The sequence below is a fragment of the Saccoglossus kowalevskii genome, chromosome 18, assembly GCF_978046115.1.
Source record: "Saccoglossus kowalevskii chromosome 18, keSacKowa6.1, whole genome shotgun sequence".
Lineage (NCBI taxonomy): Eukaryota > Metazoa > Hemichordata > Enteropneusta > Harrimaniidae > Saccoglossus > Saccoglossus kowalevskii.
The window spans coordinates 8,942,741-8,965,422 of NC_140658.1; the positions used below are offsets into that span (position 1 = coordinate 8,942,741).

At 35.0% G+C, this 22,682-nt stretch overlaps 1 protein-coding gene across 2 annotated transcripts in view; it reads left to right on the forward strand.

Annotated features, from left to right (window-relative positions):
* Window positions 1-22,294, forward strand: part of dst (dystonin) — a 125,566-nt gene extending 103,272 nt beyond the window's left edge. Inside the window, exons 142-165 of one of the 2 annotated variants that reach the window (XM_085492638.1) lie at window positions 608-709; window positions 943-1,113; window positions 1,375-1,728; window positions 1,934-2,062; window positions 4,449-4,619; window positions 4,952-5,107; window positions 5,272-5,478; window positions 5,940-6,059; window positions 6,198-6,364; window positions 6,574-6,733; window positions 6,954-7,148; window positions 7,624-7,752; window positions 7,870-8,013; window positions 8,181-8,660; window positions 8,877-9,039; window positions 9,281-9,435; window positions 9,675-9,749; window positions 10,557-10,592; window positions 13,738-13,855; window positions 14,159-14,182; window positions 14,961-14,984; window positions 16,477-16,634; window positions 16,818-16,983; window positions 19,502-22,294. In XM_085492638.1, the coding sequence (XP_085348764.1) occupies window positions 608-709; window positions 943-1,113; window positions 1,375-1,728; window positions 1,934-2,062; window positions 4,449-4,619; window positions 4,952-5,107; window positions 5,272-5,478; window positions 5,940-6,059; window positions 6,198-6,364; window positions 6,574-6,733; window positions 6,954-7,148; window positions 7,624-7,752; window positions 7,870-8,013; window positions 8,181-8,660; window positions 8,877-9,039; window positions 9,281-9,435; window positions 9,675-9,749; window positions 10,557-10,592; window positions 13,738-13,855; window positions 14,159-14,182; window positions 14,961-14,984; window positions 16,477-16,634; window positions 16,818-16,983; window positions 19,502-20,559 (4,662 nt within the window). In that variant the 3' untranslated portion in view covers window positions 20,560-22,294. 2 annotated transcript variants of the gene reach the window in all.
* Window positions 22,295-22,682: the final 388 nt, after the last annotated feature.

Genomic DNA, 22,682 nt, shown 5'->3' on the forward strand with positions numbered 1-22,682 from the left:
TATTGAAATGGCTTTCAATATCTCTTCTGATTGGCTTATCTGATCACATGACCTCAAGTAGTGAGAAAATATTGCTCATACCATGTTTCAGTGGTGAATTACTCACAAGCAAATATTAAAAGTATTTGGGTTCAATATCTCTTCTGATTGGCTTATCTGATCACATGACCTCAAGTAGTGTAAAAATATTGCTCATACCATGTTTCAGTGGTGAATTACTCACAAGCAAATATTAAAAGTATTTGGGTTCAGTATCTCTTCTGATTGGCTTATCTGATCACATGACCTCAAGGAGTGAGAAAATATTGCTCATACCATGTTTCAGTGATGAATTACTCACAAGCAAATATTAAAAGTATTTGGGTTCAATATCTCTTCTGATTGGCTTATCTGATCACATGACCTCAAGTAGTGAGAAAATATTGCTCATGTTTCAGTGATGAATTACTCACAAGCAAATATTAAAAGTATTTGGGTTCAATATCTCTTCTGATTGGCTTATCTGATCACATGACCTCAAGTAGTGAGAAAATATTGCTCATGTTTCAGTGATGAATTACTCACAAGCAAATATTAAAAGTATTTGGGTTCCTTCATTCATTTGCAGGCCTTATTGGAGTACATCACTGATGCCGAACAGAAGTTTGACACATTTGCTCCTGTGGCAACAGAACCTGTGACAATCAAGGAACAACTTGAAGAACTCAAGGTAAATGTAGCTTTCAGAATATATGTAAACAGGTTTACAAATATTCTGATTCTTTGTGTATCCATGGTAATTCTATCTAAACTAAAATAAAGTGTTATAGTTGTTATGTGAGCTAATGATGAAGACTAATAATGTCGTTGTCTACTTTTATGTCTATTTACTGTTTAATTATTGTTGTTTTCCAGTCCCATAAAACAAACTAATTTTATTGATTTTCTTCTTCCTATTCTCAGGAATTTAAAGGAGAGCTGGATCCACACCAAGTCGACGTTGAAGCCATCAATCAGCAAGGTAACCAGCTAATGTCTAAATTACCAGATGACTGCAAACACATAATCAGAGGACCACTTGTGGATCTCAACAGAAGATGGGATGGCCTTCAGGTCAAGACTGTTGATAGAAAGGTATGCCAGCTAAACCTCTTGATTTCTAACTCACTTTATTCGTAATGTACATTCAGTTACATCACCTCATGAATATTTATTAAGTTGCATCACCTCATGCATATTCATAAAATCATTTTATATACATATCCCTATTTTGTTAAAATCATTTTTTTAGATAACCCTAATATGTTAAAATTTAAAAAGATACTAAAATTGATTAATGCTTGTCCAAACATTGAAGTGATTAATTAATTACTCAATCTTTCTGGGTACTTTCAGCACAAACTTGAAGCAGCAATGTTAGCTCTCGGCCAATTAGAAGGTACATTAGATGAACTTCTTAACTGGTTGAAGGCAACTGAGAAAGCATTGGATGAGGCCAAGCATGTGTATGGTGATCGCAAACTGATTGAAGTGGAGCTTGCCAAACATAAGGTTCTGCAGAATGATATCTTAGCTCATCAAGCGAGTGTTCGTCAAGTTAACACCGCAGGAAAGAATTTTATCGGAACAGAGGACGCTGATCAAGCTGGCGCGATGAAATCTAAACTTGATGATTTGAATGAGAGATGGGAAGACGTGATGAAGAGGAGTGATGACAGACAGCGAGAACTAGAAGATGCTCTTGATGAGGTAAGTTGAGGTTTATGATTCTATTGTATGATTGGTTACAGCTGTGTTAGCATCAGATATGGCAGTTTTTGATTTGTTATCATTCTGTCCAGATTAAATGTTTGTGTAGTGGTATTTATTCATTATGTAAACATGATTGTTTATATTACTATTATTAAGAATTTGTTTAATATATTAAATTTCATTGAATATTGTCTATTCTTAGGCTTATTCGTGGCAAGAAGGTGTTCTGACTATGCTGAAATGGATGCAGAAAGTCACACACGACTTAGAAACTACCAAACCAACTGGTGGACTTCCAGAAACTGCTAAAGAGCAGCTCGATCAACATGTGGTAAGAAAAGAAAACACTTACTATTTAAGTAATGCTATCATGAAGCAGTATTTGGTACTTCCATGTGCTTTGTTTATTGTTGTTGAGACTGAATCTCCAAAAAATATACTCTGGAAACACTGAAACAAATATTTTGTTTTCAAATTGTGGGACAAAGTGTGGCACCAGTGAAAGGAGAAAATCAACAATGTTCTTGAAAATGGAACTTTCATTTAAGGATATTATGAACAATTTAACTGTTAAGAAAAAGTGGATAAAACTGTCTGCATGTACTTGACCTTTTAGATATTTAGATATCTAGATATTTAGATATCTAGATATCTTTAGAAAAATCATCAAGAAACTCTATTTCTTCTCTATTTCCTTGTACTCTTCAGTTGACTTCTAGAAACTCAAGTTGACTTCCTCTCAACTCTAGTTGATATACTCTTTTCAAAAGTTGACTTCCACTCCTCAAAGGACTCTAGTTGACTTCCGCTCCTCAAAAGACTCTAGTTGACTTCCACTCCTCAAAGGACTCTAGTTGACTTCCACTCCTCAAAAGACTCTAGTTGACTTTCACTCCTCAAAAGACTCTAGTTGACTTCCACTCCTCAAAAGACTCTAGTTGACTTTCACTCCTCAAAAGACTCTAGTTGACTTCCACTCCTCAAAGGACTCGGGTTGAATTTCACTGCTCAAAGGACTCTAGTTGACTTCCACTCCCCAAAGGACTCTAGTTGAATTTCACTCATCAAAGGACTCTAGTTGACTTCCACCCCTCAAAGGACTCTAGTTGACTTCCACTCAAAGGACTCTAGTTGACTTTCACCCCTCAAAGGACTCTAGTTGACTTCCACTCCTCGAAGGACTCTAGTTGACTTCCACTCCTCAAAGGACTCTAGTTGACTTCCACTCCTCAAAGGACTCTAGTTGACTTTCACCCCTCAAAGGACTCTAGTTGACTTCCACTCCCCAAAGGACTCTAGTTGAATTTCACTCATCAAAAGACTCTAGTTGACTTCCACTCCTCAAAAGACTCTAGTTGACTTTCACCCCTCAAAGGACTCTAGTTGACTTCCACTCCCCAAAGGACTCTAGTTGAATTTCACTCATCAAAGGACTCTAGTTGACTTCCACCCCTCAAAGGACTCTAGTTGACTTCCACTCAAAGGACTCTAGTTGACTTTCACCCCTCAAAGGACTCTAGTTGACTTCCACTCCTCAAAGGACTCTAGTTGACTTCCACTCCTCAAAGGACTCTAGTTGACTTCCACTCCTCAAAGGACTCTAGTTGACTTTCACCCCTCAAAGGACTCTAGTTGACTTCCACTCCTCAAAGGACTCTAGTTGACTTCCACTCCTCAAAAGACTCTAGTTGACTTCCACTCCTCAAAGGACTCTAGTTGACTTCCACTCCTCGAAAGACTCTAATTGTAAAGTCTACTTTCAAGTTCCAAGTACTCCTGTGCTCCTACTCTCCTGATAACTCTCAAGTTGACTTCCATTCTTGAAGAAAGTCAGCTTGAAGTACTCACTACAAAGAACTTATGTTTACTCTTTCAAAAACTCTTAACAATCTGCTAGTGATAGTGTTTTAGCTGCAGCTAGATTGCATGTTTGTTTTTGTTTTTTCATTTTTGACATTTTATTTTGCAATATGTTATAGTCGGTATGTCAGGTACGCTTCATCGTTTTCTGTAGGTAGTGTAGCTGAGGTGTCCCTACTCCAGCATTGCCGATTGTGGTACTAATATAAAACACTCTTACTAATTCCATAGCGACACTAATTGTAATTTAAAATTTCACACTAACTTTTTAAAAAAAAAACTAATACCAAGTAAAATTGTGTATAACTGGATTATAATTAATCCAATTAACAAGCTTCATCATCAACAAAGACTAAATGCCATCATTCTTGCAGAAATCTAGTCTGCATGCTGAGGATTTCCACGAACGTTGTCGCTCTGTAGTCGCGGTAATCCGAATACATTTCAGACCTAAACAAATATATTTTGACGTAAGTATAATGTAACCAATCTAACTGCAATCTGTCGCCGTTCGTCATTTCACTGTAAGTACACATGAACACGCAATGCTGGATAACTTTGCTGCTGCACACACTACAGCTCACCTAGAATTATTGGTTTGGCCCAATGCATATAAGGCATTGGGTCATACCACTTTTGTATGTAGGGGTGACACATAAGGTTTTCAGCCAACCTATAGTATTAGTTCAGTCCATCACACATACTGCTTTTGAACACACCACTTTCATAGATGGGGGTGTGTAGGTTTGTTTTTTTATTCATATTAACTGAAGTTATTATTGTGGTTATTGTTTCCGACTCATGTTGCATAAATTTTAAGAAACTTTTAAAATTAAATCAATTATTTTTCATCACAGAATTTACAGAAAGACATTGCCCGGAAAGAGCCTGATGTGGATTTCCTCATTAAGAAGGGACACCAGCTTCTTGAAAAGAGTGACCCTGAAAGCCGTACCAGTGTAGAACACACTCTACACAACCTAGAAAGTAAATGGCAAGGTATACAGGATAAGTCTCTCGAAAGAAAGGTGAGTGTTATTTATCATTTGAAAGGGAACCTTGTTATATGTGACTCCTTATTTCAGTAATTGTTTATACGTGACTCCTTAGTTCAGTAATTGCTTTGTGCACAACTCGGTGTGTACCATTATTTATGTTTACTTTTCCCTTATCTCAATGATGTATTTTATAAATACAAACTTAAAATAGCAATCTTCTAAATTGTAGCAATACAAGCGTTGTCAACCACTTAGCATATGATTTTTTTGAACTAAACTCCCTAACTTAGGTAATTATATTATGGAAGCCATCTTGGATTTCAGTGATACTTTCAAATCATACATGTACTTTTTCTTTGTAGCAAAAACTTGAAATAGCTTTGAAGCAAGCTCAAGAGTTCCATGACTCACTCCAGTCATTCATCTCCTGGCTGACAACAGTTGAGAAGACGTTGAATAACAGCAAGGCACCAAGTACAATCTTGGAAAATGTCAACAAACAAATAAAAGAACACGAAGTACGTAGTCTGCTGTAAAGATTTTAGATGGATTTATATAGTCTTTTATATAGTATGGATGCAACCATTTAAATAATTTGTAAATCCAAAATACAAGAAAAAAATTAGGTTAAAATCCAGTAAAATGTTTGACTTAACATTAACAATAATTTTCACTCATTTAGGATTTCACTTACCAAGTCAAGGATAAACATGAAGCTATAAAAGAACTCGACAGAGTTGGGACACAATTAAAATACTTCAGTCAGAAACAAGACGTTATACTCATAAAGAATCTGCTGGTTAGTGTGCAGCATAGATGGGAGAAAGCCCTGTCACGATGCGCTGACACAAGAAGACAACTGGAAGTAGGAATGAAGAGAGCTAAACAGGTATCTACGCCGTGGTTTTGGAGATTACAAACTTACTTTTGGTGGTATTTACATGAACAAGTGTGCAATTCACTTATGAAATGAACTAATAGTCCTCACATTACCCCCACAACAGACTTTTAGCCAGCCACCTTGTTATTTTTGACAGCTTTGCACATTTTAGACAGGAAAAAAAATGATCTGACGGGAAATTTCTACAAAATTCTCATTGACAAAATAACAGTAAATATTAAAAAAATATACAATGCCTGTGCTACACATTGGTGACTACTACGGGTATCTTCAACTTAGTCTTTACCCGGTATATGGGCGTTTCACTAAAATTTACTGGAAAACATCTTTGATTTAAAGTACTGAAAATAGGTGAATTTTTTTCAGCATGATTTGTACTTCTGACACATTTAGCCATATTTCTATTATGAATATATTCATGGTTTAATTTGTTTTTTCCCTTTTTCCAGTTTGATGACCAGTACCGTAGACTATATGGCTGGCTGGAAGATTCTGAGAAGATGTTGATAGCTAACAAATCAGTTGGCAGTGACCCGAAAGTATTGAAGCAACAACTGGCACAACACAGGGTAAGAATTCCAATATGTCACTGTAGTATGTTTTGCGTGACCTCTGACCTCTGACCTAGTTGCACATCCTGGTACTTTACATAGATGTTGAGACAAAATATTTGTTTTATGCAACATTTATCTGTTTTTATGATATAGGAGTTCCAGAGAACTCTTGGCGCTAAGCAGCCGGTATACGACAACATCGTACGAACTGGACGTACTCTAAGAGAGAAAAGCAACCCATTGGATACAAAGATCATGAATGGTATGCTTAGAGATCTCAAAGACAAATGGGATCTCATTTGCGGCAAATCTGTTGACAGGTCAGTTTTCATTTTTTATTTATGCAAGGGTTAAATTAAATGAATTCATTATATTAATTATTCAACTATTAAAACAAAAGATTTTATATTTGTTGCCACGTGGGGGCATTTTTATGAACAGTACAGACTATTATACGCAGTGTTTTCACCTTGTAGTATTTGTGTTCATGAGAAATTTACAACTAATGAAAACACTGTTCTGTCTACAGGCAACACAAACTTGAAGAAGCACTATTATATTCTGGCCAGTTTAAGGATGCCTTACAAGCACTCCTTGACTGGTTGTACAGAGTAGAACCGACATTAACAGAGGAGTCTCCAGTCCATGGAGATATTGATACAGTCCTGAACCTCACAGACGCCCACAAGGTATGTATAGACAATGTTATTTTTGCCGCTGTTATCATGAAGGATGGGTTTATCCTGTTTCTATTCGAATCATATTTAGTATCACAGGGCTTAAACTTCATGGAAGCAACGAAGGCCATTGCCTCATTGCCCAATTAGTTTGCCATGCTTCCATTTGATATTCTTTGTATATTCCTGTACTGTGTAGTTTTAATTTCTATAAAATTCTTTGTCTTTACAGCAATTCCAGCGTGACTTGGGCAGTCGGAAGACAAGTGTTAAATCTGTCAATAAGTCTGCCAAAGAACTGATGGAGACATCCAGTGATGACACTACACAACTGAAAGCCAAACTCAATGAGTTGCAACAGAAATGGGAAAGAGTTTGTGGATTGAGTGTCACTAAACTAGATAGACTCGGGGACGCCATGAAAGAGGTATGCTTGGAATAGTGATCATCCTTTAATTTGGTTTAACCCTTTATCTACTATGTGTAATAGTGGCCTATTTTGTCAACTATAATTCACTAGTTTAGTTTAGTTTTTTAAAGTGTTACAGTTTCCATGACAACATCATATTCATAATCCCATAGACCAATCTTGTGTTAAATACATCAATTGTTTATCTGAAATTCCAACATATTCTGCTCAAGGAATTTTTTTTCTTAATTAACCTGTTTTATTTTCCATTACAACTACATATTCAACATAAGTAAAAAAAAAATAAAAAAAGACTGTACAGGAAAAAAGAAGAAAAGTTGATGAGTACCAAGGATGATAATACAATAACATACTCTTATTAAACATACTCTGCACTGTTTTTAGAATAATTACATTTAAATAATACAAATTCAAAAAACTAAAAAACTGATTTGCATAAATAGTATAAAGTTTTTTTTTGCTTTTTTTTTAGGCTGAAGCATTCCACCAGGCTGTTCATTCTTTACTTGAGTGGTTAGCTGATGCGGAGCAAAGTCTTCGTTTCCATGGACCCCTACCAGAAGATGAGGAGATTTTGACAGAACAAATAGAAAACCATAAAGTATGTTGTGCTGTGTTGTGTTATGTTGAACATTACAGATTATGTTCTTTGAACATAAAACTTTATGGTACATTTCATCTTCACAATTTTTTTTTAACTTGACTCATGTTTATACAGGACTTTAAGAAATTGATGGCTGCAGAGGAATCCAGATTGAAGGACACGATTGCCATGGGAATGGCAATTCTTAAAAAATGCCATCCTGATGCAGAAACAGTCATTAAACATTGGATTACAGTTCTTGAAGCAAGATGGGCAGAGGTAAGTTTCAGGAGCTTTTTGGTTGTTGTTTTTTTGTAAAAAAAATAATATCCTCATTTATGGTTGTCAAAGTTTATTTGATTGCCTTGCATTCAGAAAAATGTTTGATGCTTTGCTGTTTCAACTGCCAATTCACTACTGTTACTGACAAATCTCACTGTTTATAGGTCCAGAACTGGTCTGATCAACGTGAACAGAGACTTTTGGATGCACTACAGCAGCTGAAGACCAATGCTGAACTTCTTGAAGCTCTCATGGCATGGTTGGAAGGTGCTGAAGCTACCCTCAAAACACTAGAAGAGGAGCCTATCCCTGAGGAACTTGAAGTTGTTGAGAAACTTCTTGAAGAACATCGCGAGTTCCAGGGTGAGATGTCGACAAAGCAGCCTGATGTTGACAGAGTAATCAAGCCGCATAAGAGACGACGATCAATTAGTGATGGTTCCCACACTGGTATACCAGTTCTTGATAGATCTCGCCGTGGTCGTCATCGTCATCGCCGTCCAGCAAGCCGGGAACCTAGCCCTGGTCCAGATGCCAGCAGGAATCCTCGAGCCGCTGCTTTATTCAACAAATGGAAGCATGTGTGGGTCATGTCGCTTGACAGACAACGGAAACTACAAGATGTCTATGATCGGCTCGCTGAGGTATAAATGCAGATTAAAACAATTAGTTGTTATTGATAGAAAATATGTGTCAGATAAAGTTTGATATTTTGATTATGGATCCTAAAAACAAATGAACTTATCGATTTTGACACTAGAGGGCGTTTCATAGAAGTTTCGTGAGATGAAGACTGAAAAAAAAATATAAATTGTGACACTAGAGGGCATAATTTCTCTTATCATTTTTTATTACATTAGATGCGCATAATGAAGAACTTCAACTTCAATGATTGGAGACGTCGCTACATGAGATGGATGAACCACAAAAAGTCGCGTGTGATGGATTTCTTCCGTCGTATTGATTTAGATCACGATGGCAAGGTCACAAGACGTGAATTTATTGAAGGTGTTTTATCATCAAGTAAGTCATTACCAACATGTGTATTACAGTGGTGAGTCTTGTCAGTCGTCTTAGCTGAGGGTTTGATGATTCTCCAAGTAAAAGAATTCATTCTGCCCAGACTTACCAAACACTTAACGTTGGGTTTGGGAGAATGACGTCCAAAAATTGATTCAGTTCTCAATACACACCAAGAAAATGATTTTATAGATCATTGCAGTTATGGGAACTTTGCTAAATGTTTCTTTTTTTATTTTCTCAGAATTCCCCACAACACGTTTAGAAATGAACGCTGTAGCGGACATCTTTGATCGTGATGGTGACGGTTACATTGACTACAAGGAATTTATCGCAGCATTAAAACCAGATAGTGAACGAGCCAAGCCTATCACGGACCAAGATAAGATTCAGGATGAGGTTAGTATGTTTTTAAAATATCAAATTGTTTATATCACAAAATCATTAATTATTATGTCTGATGACTGAATGACTCCAGACCTTGGCTGGAGAGTGAAGAATAGCTCTCCTAAAAGCACTAAGGTGAGGGAGTGAATTCAATGTGTTGACAAATAATTTTGCTTGATGTAGAAAATCATAAATGGAAAATATTATATTATAATTAATCATATTTGCCAATCATGTTTTTCTTTTCACAGGTGAGGCGTCAGGTATCATTGTGTACCTGCACCAAACAATTCCAGGTGATGCAGATAGGAGAGGGAAAGTACAGGGTATGTACCTAATTAGTATTCATATGCAAATTCAGCACTTGGTTTTATATCAATGTTATGTGTTGCGTGTTATCATTGGTGGGTGTTTATTATCATGTGGTGTCATGTCAGACCAATTAAAAAAAAACAGACAGACATAGAATCTGCATAATTTTATCATTTTTAATTCCATTGTTTGGTGTCGTGATTAAATAAAGGGATATTTGGAACATTCCCAACTTGTTGATCCTGAATTTCTTCTCACTATCTTGCATCCGCATCTTTTCATTCCCATTACATTACTATTTGCAGTTATTGCTTATAGTAATATATAGAATTTTAATTTATAGTACTGTAACCTCCATAAGAATTTATAGACTGTATTCTCTTAAATATCATTGTACCCATATATAATTTATCATATGTTTTGCATATTAGATAAGAAACGTCATAAATTAAAAGAAACTATGTAAGATGTTTAGAAATAAATCAAATGTAGTGAAACTCTTCTGCTAATGAACTTTTAAATCCAAATCTGTTTCTTATTGTCAATCTTGCAAATCTACATCTGTTTCCTAATGTCAATCCTACGTGTTTTCTTTTGTCCATCTAAATCTGTTTTATATTGTCAATCTTCTTTTTACCAATTTCAAGTTGGGTTTGTGCCAATACTAAAAATCAAATCCCATTCAAAGCATGGGGTGCACTTCGCCTACCTAAGGTGACTTACCAGTTTAACTCCCACGCTCCTGATTAACAATTGTAATGCATGCTATTTTATTTTCTACTATCATGTTCTTTTATTTTTCGGGTGTTTTCGCTTTTTAGAGTGGTAACCAACAAATGTATCAGTTTTTTAGTCGGGTATGTTTGTTTTCCTATGATTCTTTCCTTATCATGGTGAAATGCGTAAACGGTTGATGGGCCGCCATACAGTATCCGGTAAACTTGTCATCCCATACATTTTAAACATATCGCACTTCTGGGCTTCGTCGCGTATGTTTGTGCTAATCATGTTCTGTGTGTCAATCATAACATCATATAGCTTATAAAAAAAAAATGCTGATAATGAAAGATGAAATGCTTCTCTATTTCTCTGACATCTGTTGTCATGGAGATACCAATTTGGCAAATTAAAAAAAATGAGGAACCCATGCTTGTTTCATTTTGTTTGCACCTTTATTTGTTTATAAACATTTCAGTTTAATAATATTATTTGTAAGTTGCATCAAACACACAGCTGTCTGGCTTTAATTGCAAATTGCTATCTCCATGCTGCAAGTTCTACCTCAAAAACCCCATCTCAATTTCATAGAGCTTCGTCATTTATTTGCCTATTATTTCTCAGAAGAAAAAAAACGATTTTTAATCATGGACTTCCTTTATTCCTTCCATCCCTTTCCAAAACACTCCCTTTTATTTCTCACTTCGTACTTACGATTCCGTTTTTGCCATCATCCATTCCTCGCTTTACCGTCCCCGCCCCTAACAGATGTTATGCAGCACACCAATTGAAGAAATTTACGATCAAATGAGTATCCCTTACAACTTTCCATTATCATTTCTCGTTCATGTAAGTTCATTGTGTTGTCTTCATCATCATCTTATCACATGATCACCACATGACTTAACATGAAGCCCACATGGCAGGCTCCTGATGCCTAAATGGCAGTCACATGGTGCCCACATGATAGTCACATGGTGTGTCTCCTGCACAAATTTATGCCAAACAAACCCATAATGCTTGCTCTTGTTCCTTAACACCATTGCTTTGTAACTTAACTCTCCTCTGGACCACTGGCCTTTCTTTCTCAGGTTTTCCACTTTGGGTACCGGTACTTCTTAAGTTTTCTTATATTGAGACTTTTCTCAAATTATTCGTAAGCTTTTGCAAAAACTAAAAAAAAAACATACTTTCTCCCACTTTTTTGCTGCCATTCATCACAGCAATTTTACATGATGTACACCAAGGATATGAGCTCACCAAACGTGCAAATTGGACAAGTACGTTAATTCAAAAAAAAAAAAAAAAATTTATCGGGTCCTTTACTGACTGGTTCGTGGTTCGGATATGGGTTGCATAGTGTGTTGCTTGACATTGACTGCTAAGTGTTTGCATATTATTTCAAGTGCATGCTTTTATTAATTTATATTATTAAGTTTCTGTTATTTGTATATATTTATATGCTTTTATTAGCATCACTTATTATATAAGTTTCATTAATGTAATGATTGAAATAATTTTGTTTGTGATAAGCAGCGTTTTCAGCATCCCATTATATCGGGTTTTCCATCTCTGTTAACTTATGCACAGTTATTTATATAATAATAACACTGAACTAACAAACCAAACCAAATTGCATGCTTTGATAACCTCCCGAGGTGTTAAATGGTGAAGGAAGACAACATGGCTTGAACAAATGTGTCGCTATTACCAGCCTATAAATTTTTACAAAAACTAAGGGGTATTCCCTGCAATTCTTACCATCACCTGTTCACAGATCCCCCCCCCCCCTAAAAAAATAAAGAATTATTTCTCTATTTAAAGAAATAATCACTGGCCAATTTACAAGCGGATTTCTGAAATACCAATCCTGCAGTGCTGAATTTACTTTTTTTCAGTTATATTTTCCAAATAATTCTATGATATCTATTTGGGTTCATAAGCCATGTGAAATCCAGCACTGGTGGGAGGGGGGGGGGGGGGCAATATGCCTGAATCGTACTCCAAATAGTACTTCTAGCAATTAGGTTTACTACACAGACTTTGCACTTGGCATATTTGAATATTATTATCAGATTTACAATAAACAAACACTTGAATTTTCACATTATATTTTTTTGCTATCATGGAATTGTCAAATTTTATGGCAAATTGAACTCCTTGGGAGTATGAACACAATAAAGTAAAACATAGGGAGTATTACCGGTAACATAAAAAAATTACAACCTAGGGAATATTAACACAGTACAATTACACAATAACACAACTTCTACAGAGTGGGTACAAAATAAAGTACAACCCAAGGAGTATGGGCACAAACACTTACAACCAAGGGAGTATAAACACAATAAAGTACAACCTAGGGAGCGCAAACATTTACAAGCTAGGGAGTATGAGCAGAATAACTACAACCTAAGGAGCACAATAAAGTACAAGCTAGGGAGTATGAGCACAATGATATGCAACATAGGGAGTATGAGCACAATAAAGTACAAGCTAGGGAGTATGAGCAAAATAAAGTACAACCCAGAGAGCACAAACAATTACAAGCTTAGGGAGTATGAGCAGAATAAACTACAACCTAGCGAGCACAATGAAGTACAAGCTAGGGAGTATGAACACAATGATATGCAACATAGGGAGTATGAGCAAAATAAAGTACAACCTAGAGAGCACAAACAATTACAAGCTAGGGAGTATGAGCACAATAAACTACAATCTAGGGAGCACAATGAAGTTCAAGTGAGGGAGTATGAGCACAATGATATGCAACACAGGGAGTATGAACACAATAAAGTACAAGCTAGGGAGTATGAAATGATTAAATAAATTAATTTTTAGACAATGTGTATATTAATTTTGGTATCAGAAGATGGAAAATCTGAATAAAATGGGAAATTTTAGTAGAGTAGATAGTTAACCCGTTGAACACCAATGTAACTTTTCACAATTACAAACTTGTCGATTTGTTCACATTTAAAAAAAAAATTGCATCATTTTCTGTAGCTAAAAGGAAATTGGATTCAAAATTAACAAAGAAATTATAAAAAAAAAAAGTACAGAACAATAAAGGTGTTCAATGAGTTATATACAAGATAGACTGCACTGGTGTTTGCTTATGGATTTTTTTTGCATAAATTGCATTTTGCTCCAAAAGCTTCCTTTGCACTATAATCCTTGAATAGAGTAAGATTTGATGGAGTTATATTACTACAGTGTTGATCTTGTTATTGCTGTTTTTTGTGTGACATTGCTTACTTTATTCATGTTTTTGCCCATTTCTAGTTTGGCGATTCACAACGGTTACGATTGGTGCGTATTTTACGAAGTACCGTAATGGTTCGTGTTGGTGGAGGATGGATGGCACTTGACGAGTTCTTGGTGAAAAATGATCCATGTAGAGGTAGGCTGCTTTCTTTATATCTCTATCCCATCCCCTTATTCCCATCTTGCAAACTTTCATATTTTTATTTGCGTCTGCAAACATTTTTTTTCTAGGTTTGTATCTTTTTGGCAGTTCAATGTTTCTTACAGTCAGATTTTGACTGTTCACTGAAACAATACTACCATCAAAGATAAATAAAAGATGCTTTTCCATCTTACTTCCAAGTTGATTGCATTCTCAAAAAAATAATTTTGGAATTGGCGTTATCCCATGTATTTTTTTATTAATTTTTTTTTATTTTAATTATTTATTTATGTTCAGAGCGGAAGTACAATGTCGCTGAAGGTAACAGCATACACAAATATTTGGTTGAGGGTAAAATATGTAGTTGCACTTTTTTTTTTCCTTTAGGTATATTATTTTAATTTTTGTTATATTATGTTTTCTGTGTTTTACCCATGTGTTTATTTAGTTTCATTAATTTAATTTTACCTGTTTTTTCTTAATATTCACTCTCTCCATTGATGGTTTTAACGGGTGGTCCTGTTTTCTATTTTTTTGGCATTCTTGTACTTCACTGTTTCATCTACATAAAAAAAAATCATTATAGTTTTGGAACTTTTGAGTCAGGCTTCTCAGACCGTTGTTTGACATTCATGTGATCAACATGTGACATTCATGTGATCAACATATGACATTCATCTGATTCTCATGTTCTGATCATGTGACTGTCTAAATGTCTTGGCAATAAATGATTAAAAATGTTTAAATCATCTCATTCAGTTAGCTGGTTATGTAATTTGGTGATTAATAATTAAAAAACTATAATTCAAAGTTGCAAATAAAAATGAGTGAAGCACTGTCAAGCCTGCCTTTATTGCCGCATTTGTTTTTGTCAAAAAATAAAAAAAAATTGTTTTCCAAATTCTATTCACATTATTGAAAGCATGTTTTCACAGCACAGTGCCCTCATAATAATTTTTAACTTGCATGGAGGCAAATCTGAACACCATAACAATTGGTAATGCTTGAAAAACATGAAGGGGAAAAATGGTAATGGGAAAATGTTTTTAAAAACTTTGAATATTTATTTATTTATTATTTATTTTCACTGTATCTTCAGTCCGGAAAAGAATTTTACAAGAAGGTAATAGGTTCAAATATGAATAGAACTTGCAATAGTGTTACTGGGAACTGGTCTTTTTGTCTTGTTATTGCTTGTGTCGAAGGAATATGGCTGCCTTTTGATTTGTTTCAGAGAACTTAGGGGAGCTTATTTATTTGTTGAATTTACCTGTAGCAACAGACCTTCCAATGTATAATCATGGATTGATGTTTTATAATAACTTTTACCAACATGATTTTTTTTTAGATTTGTTCACTAAATGTTCAAAACAAGTAACTGAAAACTAGTTGTGCAATTTTTCACATCGATCAAGCTCCTTTAATACTGAATAAAATCAAATTGTAGCCAATTCAGATATTCTCATCTTTCTAGAGTACATAGTATTTCTGTGTATTTCATTGGTGCAGGTACATGGGTCAAATGTCTACAACACTCTTCAGACTCTTCTCATTCAATCTCACACAATCTCATTCAACTTAGTGACATCATGGCTTGAAGTAATGACATCATATGTTGAATTGATGACATCATTGCTTAATTGATGACATCATTGCCTAATTGATGACATAATTGCCTAATTGATGACATCATAGATTGAATTGATGACATCATGGTCGAATTCATGTCTTGTTATCAACTAATATTTATTATATTGTTTGCTGAACACATATTTCTACCAAGCCTGTTTCCCTTCATATTTTAACTGAATAAGGCTGTTCACAGTTCCACAGTGGAAGACTGGTCCAAAAAATGCTTTCTACACTCAATTGGCTTGGTGTTATGGACTAAAAACAGTTAATTAATTTTTGCTCTGTACAAAAACCTCATTGCCTATCATTCCGTTCCCATCATATTCAGTCTTTAACTCAATGTCCACCAACATGAACTGTTATGTTTGGCCACCCTCAAGACATGTACCATTTCAGTTTATGTATGCTTGCATGATGGGAAAAGTACACCACTTTTGATAGTTAGTGGTACTTGGCCTGGCCTTTAACCCATTTTCGGTTCTTTATTTTTCTTTTGTTCTCTGAGTAGTTGTTAAGAAATTGTAATGTGCGAAAGACGATTTAGACGTTGACATGGTTAATATGCATCTTTAGCCACAAAAGTTGAACCTTTCATTACCAGGACTTCTGACTCCTGCATATATATACATTAATTGTCTTAACTAATTTCAGAAAATTATTTTAAATTTTCGAAAAAGCCATCTATAATATCAGTCATAAGAGCTTATAATATCAATTTAATATTCTTTTTGGAACAAAATTATATATTATGGTTTTTTTCATATTTTCGATGCTAAGCAGTTCAACATTGGCTACTAGTATTTAGCATATTGTAAATGAAAGTTGTAGTGAAAGGTGTCTTTGTTGCCATCTATTACGGTGTGAAAACAACTTTCTGTGACTGTGTTGCTGATATATTTATATCTAATCAGCGCAAACATGTCAAATATAATTCCAATATACATGTAGTTCCAACTTTCTATTTTTGTCTGCTTTCCCTGCAGCTCGCGGTCGAACAAACATTGAACTACGTGAGCGTTTCATCTTAGCAGAAGGTGTGAGCCAATCAATGCAAGCATTTAGGACGAGGAGTCCCGGAGTCTCGACATCTGGCTCCAGTACGACCGGAAGCTCCCGAAGCATGAGCGGACCTATTATGAAGGTGGGTGACCATGGTGTTTTGAGTTCATTTTTCTTTTACCACAGCATTTAATTCTAGGGTGTCATGTCTGATGAAAGTGCAAGACTGCCATATTTCAAGATTTGAATAGTAAACACAAATTAGTGAGATGGTGAAAAGAAATTATATATTCTAATACTATTTTTGTTCACCTTTGTTTTATAGATTCGTGAAAAGAAGAATATAACTCGCCCATGGCAAAGACAGTCACCCATGTCTGTTCCATCTGTTGTAAGTTCCACCAGTTCTGACGGTGTCAAAACAACACGAGAACGAAGACCTGATGGTACAGTCATCACTAAGACACATCATACTAAAGAATGTCCAGCTGGTAGGTTTTCCAGTTCAGTTTGTACTAGTCAGAACTGGTTCTGACCAGTTCTCAGCTTCACAGCTGACTGGTTCTGACCAGTTCTCAGCTTCACAGCTGACTGGTTCTGACCAGTTAGGCTTCATTATAATGTTCTTTATTTTTTTTGTAGATGTGTACAGCTTTATCTTTTGCTTCCCATTATAGTTTCTTTTGATGACAAATTCCCCAAATACCAGACTTGTCTTGGCTTTTATTATATTTTTTTACTTCCAATATGAAAAGCACACAAGTTTTAACTTTTGAATTATTTTCCAGCTTTGCAATATTTCATCGTCATTTTACTTTCAAATTACGTCCAAGCTTTGCAATATCCTGTCGTCATTTTATTTTCAAATTATGTCCAAGCTTTGCGATATCCTGTCGTCATTTTATTTTCAAATTATGTCCAAGCTTTGCGATATCCTGTCGTCATTTTATTTTCAAATTACGTCCAAGCTTTGCAATATCCTGTCGTCATTTTATTTTCAAATTATGTCCAAGCTTTGCAATATTGCATCGTCTTTTTTCTTTCAAATTACATCCAAGCTTTGCAATATTTCATCGTCATTTTACTTTCAAATTACGTCCAAGCTTTGCAATATTGCATCGTCTTTTTTCTTTCAAATTACATCCAAGCTTTGCAATATTTCATCGTCATTTTACTTTCAAATTATGTCCAAGCTTTGCAATATCCTGTCGTCATTTTATTTTCAAATTATGTCCAAGCTTTGCAATATCCTGTCGTCATTTTATTTTCAAATTATGTTCAAGCTTTGCGATATCCTGTCGTCATTTTATTTTCAAATTATGTCCATGCTTTGCGATATCCTGTCGTCATTTTATTTTCAAATTACGTCCAAGCTTTGCAATATTACATTGTCATTTTGATTTCAAATTATGTCCAAGCTTTGGAATATTCCGTTGTCTTTTTATTTTCAAATTACGTCCAAGCTTTGCAATATTGCGATGTCATTTTACTTTCAAATTATGTCCAAGCTTTGCAATATTTCGTCGTCGTTTTATTTTCAAATTATGTCCAAGCTTTGCGATATTCTGTCGTCATTTTACTTTCAAATTACGTCCAAGCTTTGCAATATTACGTTGTCATTTTGATTTCAAATTACGTCCAAGCTTTGCAATATTGCGATGTCATTTTACTTTCAAATTATGTCCAAGCTTTGCAATATTTCGTCGTCGTTTTGTTTTCAAATTATGTCCAAGCTTTGCGATATTCTGTCATCATTTTACTTTCAAATTACGTCCAAGCTTTGCAATATTCCGTTGTCATTTTATTTTCAAATTACGTCCAAGCTTTGCAATACTGCGTCGTCATTTTACTTTCAAATTACGTCCAAGCTTTGCAATATTTCGTCGTCATTTTATTTTCAAATTATGTCCAAGCTTTGGAATATTCAGACGTGATTGTTACTCTATATGTTGACTTTCTTTCATGCATCTTTGTCTTCCATTGCACTCTAGCACATAAATGTAAAGCCCGGTCCAAAAAATTGCTGTCTCCGGTTGACGAGGAGCATTTTAGTCACATGTGGCGGAAGTAGTGAAGTTTGTTGGTTGGTGTGGTGAAGGTGTCTTATCTTTTTCTTTTGCATTTCTGTACTGCATTGCATTGTAGCTTTAGCTGACTTTGTTTTCTGCATGTTGGTGTGATTGTTTTATTGCATGCTTTAAATTTAATTTAATTGTTACCAAATAGTTACCCAAGGATTTTATTATTTTGTATTTCAAAACATGAAACAGAACAAACTAAAATCCAGTTTTGTCTTCATTTTTGAGTAGTATTGGCCTTATTTCTTCTATTTTATTGTCAGCTCATAAAATAAAGGGAAATCATGGCTTGAAAAAAAATTAGCACATACAATTAACGATGTTATGAAAAGGACGATTACGTATTACTATTCAATTTTGGTATTACTTACTATCCCAGAGTAAATGCCAGACTTTGCATTTGTCACTTCACCCAAATGCCGCTTTTCTTATACAAGTCATTCAATTTGAGTTTAAAAAATATAAGTCCAGTTTATATGTAATCAAATATAAAAATTAATTGTTACCTTAAAATGAGTTTAAAATAGTTGATATGTGAGTGATCTGCTACAATGAGCATGAAAATATTAAACTACTAACAAAAGTAATTGAATAATCTTGTTTAGTTACCACAGATTACTTTCTCTGGTTATCTCGGCGGCTTAACTTACCAGAGGTTATCTGAGTTTACTTATACATATAATTACTTGATCATGATTGTTTATAGTTTTTAAGGGTTATCTCTGACTGATAGTTGTTAATTTAAATTTAAATAAAATTAATAAAGATTGTTACTCATGGTTATCTTTAGTTATGAATGGTTACATGTACCACAATTTACTAGCAGTTACTAATATCCAGCATGTGGGTCTAGTTTTCTTATCTATATCTAACTGCCTGGATATGAAATAGCAGTTATTAATTATTAATTTTCTTCTGCCTCTATTCACAGGTCCTCATTCGCATGACCACGGAAATGTGCATGGCCACAGTCATGGACCTGACGTTTCCTGTAAAGTTGGCGGTCAACATGTCCGCACAACAGCAGATGTCAAGACTAAGACTGTTGGTGGCATGACCCGGGGGGAAGTAACATTTAGAACAGAAACTTTACAGACACGGACCATCACCTTGCCAACTGTTGCTAGGACTACATATACTAGAGTCCCAAGAAAAGCATCTCCAACTAAGACAACACAGGCTACACCAACCACACCCTCATCAAAGGTGACATCACCAACAAGAATCCCTAGCCCAACAAAGAAGACACTAACAGCAAAACCTCCTACAAGATCAACAAGCAGAGACTCTCTTTCTTCTGATAAAGATGGGTCAACTAGGGGGCTTTCTGTCTTTGACAGACTCTCAACCCCTCGCAAGACTCCCAGCAGGGCATCAAGTCGGGAGTCATTGTCATCAGATAAGGATGGATCAATTAAAAAACCAATAAGAAAAACCCCAATAAGTGCTTTTGGGAGAAGTGCAAGTCGAGAGTCTCTGTCATCAGAAAAGGACACTGCCCTCAAGAGACCATCGCCTCTGAGAAGGACAACACCTACATCAACAGTCAGGAAAACTCCTAGTAGGAGTGCAAGTCGTGAATCACTTGGGTCCGAAAAAGATGCACCAAGTGCCACTAGACGTACACCACTGACGAGAAAAACTCCAAGTCGCACGTCAAGTCGAGACTCCTTAGCTAGTGATAAAGACACTCCAGTGAAATCTACAACGACGGCAGCGAAAAGATTAACGACTCCGGGGTCACGAATACCTACTACACCATCAAGAGTACCAGCGCGATCAAGTACAGCAACAAAGACCCCTACTACTAAGACTGCACCTAAAAAGGAAATGGGCAAACCTAAACCCAAACCAAAAGCAGTGGAAACTGATAAAACCGAAAGTGATAAACCACCACAGACTGAAAATGGCACTGGGTTACAGCAGAATGGTGACAAGTCACCAGGACAGATACCCAGCCCTGACAAAGTCAATGGTGGGGATCAATAAAACCTAAATGGACACAAAATATAATATGACAAGAAATCTGACATATATAAATATATGTGAGAATTAATTTTACACATAACTACATTTCACTGGATTTACTTGTATTGTGTACATAATATGCAAATTTATGCAAATTAACAAGCAGGAGATTTTGGAATTTGTATATAAAGTGTAATTTGCCAAAAGTCTTTTCTGTTTTTTTGTTTGTTTTGTTCAACTACCTAACAGTAATAGTTCTGTATACATTTTGGACAAATTAAGTATACTAACACCATATTAGCATTGAAAGAAAAATATAATTTTGTTAGTAAATGCTGCAATTTTTTTTTTGTTCTGTTCATGAAATTTTTTATTTTTTTTTTAAGATGAAATATTTGTCTATTGTGATATTTGGAGAATCAGGTTTCTAAAAGATGTAAATAATCTTTTAAGATGAGAAAAAAAAAATTATGGTTATTGTTACCATGAAGATGGTAGATAATGTTTAAACTAAATACATCAGGACAAAAAAGCTTTTGATATGTTGTCATCAGCTAATTTCAATGGAGATTCAGTATTTGAATTATAAAAGAGAGAGAGAAAAAAAATCGAAACCGAGACGCAATAAATAATTTGAGACTCAGCTTTTTAACAACATAACTTTGTTGTGTCTCGGTTTCCTTAATGTTGTATTATTACGTCGTCTGCTTGCCCCCCAAAAAAATAATATTTTTGTTGCACCATCCATTAATTTTTTAATTTCATGTTTTATTCCAGTTTGATGTATAATGATTGTAAATTGTATCGTCGTAGTATTGTTTTGTTTACCATTGATACTTCCGCTCCCTTATCCAGGGACTGGGGGCTGGAACTATAACTTGGTAAACATGCAAAGTAGTTAAGTCAGTAAACCCATATCCCCATTGAGATTCAGTAAATGAAGTTAATCTTGATACAGCCACGTAAACTTTTCACACACTTTCAGATGTGGAAAAAATCAACTAACAACAGTCTCTAGTTTCAAAGTGTTAATTCCACAAGTAACAATATATGAATGTTCATTTCTTGGTGCGATTTGGTGCAGCCTATTGTTTTATGTATGTTTATTTACTGTGCCTGTATTAAGACAATAATAGTTAAAACTAATGTCATTTCCAAAATATTCGTTTCTTTGTAATAGGAACAAATACTGTATCTGTCTAGAACCTGTTAGTGATGTAGGTCAACTCTGTAATGATTAGGTCTATGTTGTCAATATCTTATGTATGTTGACATATGTCTGTTGACTTTTTGTTCACTTTTTTGGTGTGCAGTCTGCTATCAGAAATTTACATTTTTAGTCATGCAATTTTCTTGGCTTCTCATGATAAAAATAACTTTTTATTTTGATAATTTTGAAATGTTTAATGATGTATACTACATTACTATTTTGAAGGGTATGGGTCACTGATAGTCATAAATTGTTGAAAAATTTAGCGCCTATTTAGTCATTTGTATGTTTTCCTCACCTCTATTGATATGAGAACACACAGATTTTATTTCATGCGCACCTGGGAAGCTTTGGGGTTAAAGGTAAAAAGTCAAAGTTCATATCAAATTAAAAATTTTGACGTTGATGTTATGAATATTATGTAATTGATTTGTAATGTCATAACTGAAAGTATTCTGGCTATTTGTAGTCTGGATATTCTTCAGATTATGCATATTAAGCATTGAAAAACTTTTTATTTTGCAATAAATTAGCAAGTTCACTATATCTGTTGTATTTCATTTAGATGGATACATGTCTATTCAGTGAGTGATTGAGGTATACTCCAGAGACTGAAAGATCATCCTTGAAACGTTCTTGCATTGCCTGAGAATGTAGTAGAGGTCCATCTATAGAGGGACTTTGGTAAAATACTCAATTTCACTTTTTGGCTATGCTTTCTGGAGAATGGTGGCCTGTATAGCAATGAACATTCCCTTATTTTGCTGTGTTTGGTAGAGAACAATAGCCTGTATGGAAATGAACATTTCCTTATTTGGCTATGCTTGATAGAAAACAATAGTCCGTATGGTAACGAACATTCCCTTATTTTGGCTATGCTTGATAGAAAACAATAGCCCGTATGGTAACGAACATTCCCTTATTTTGGCTATGC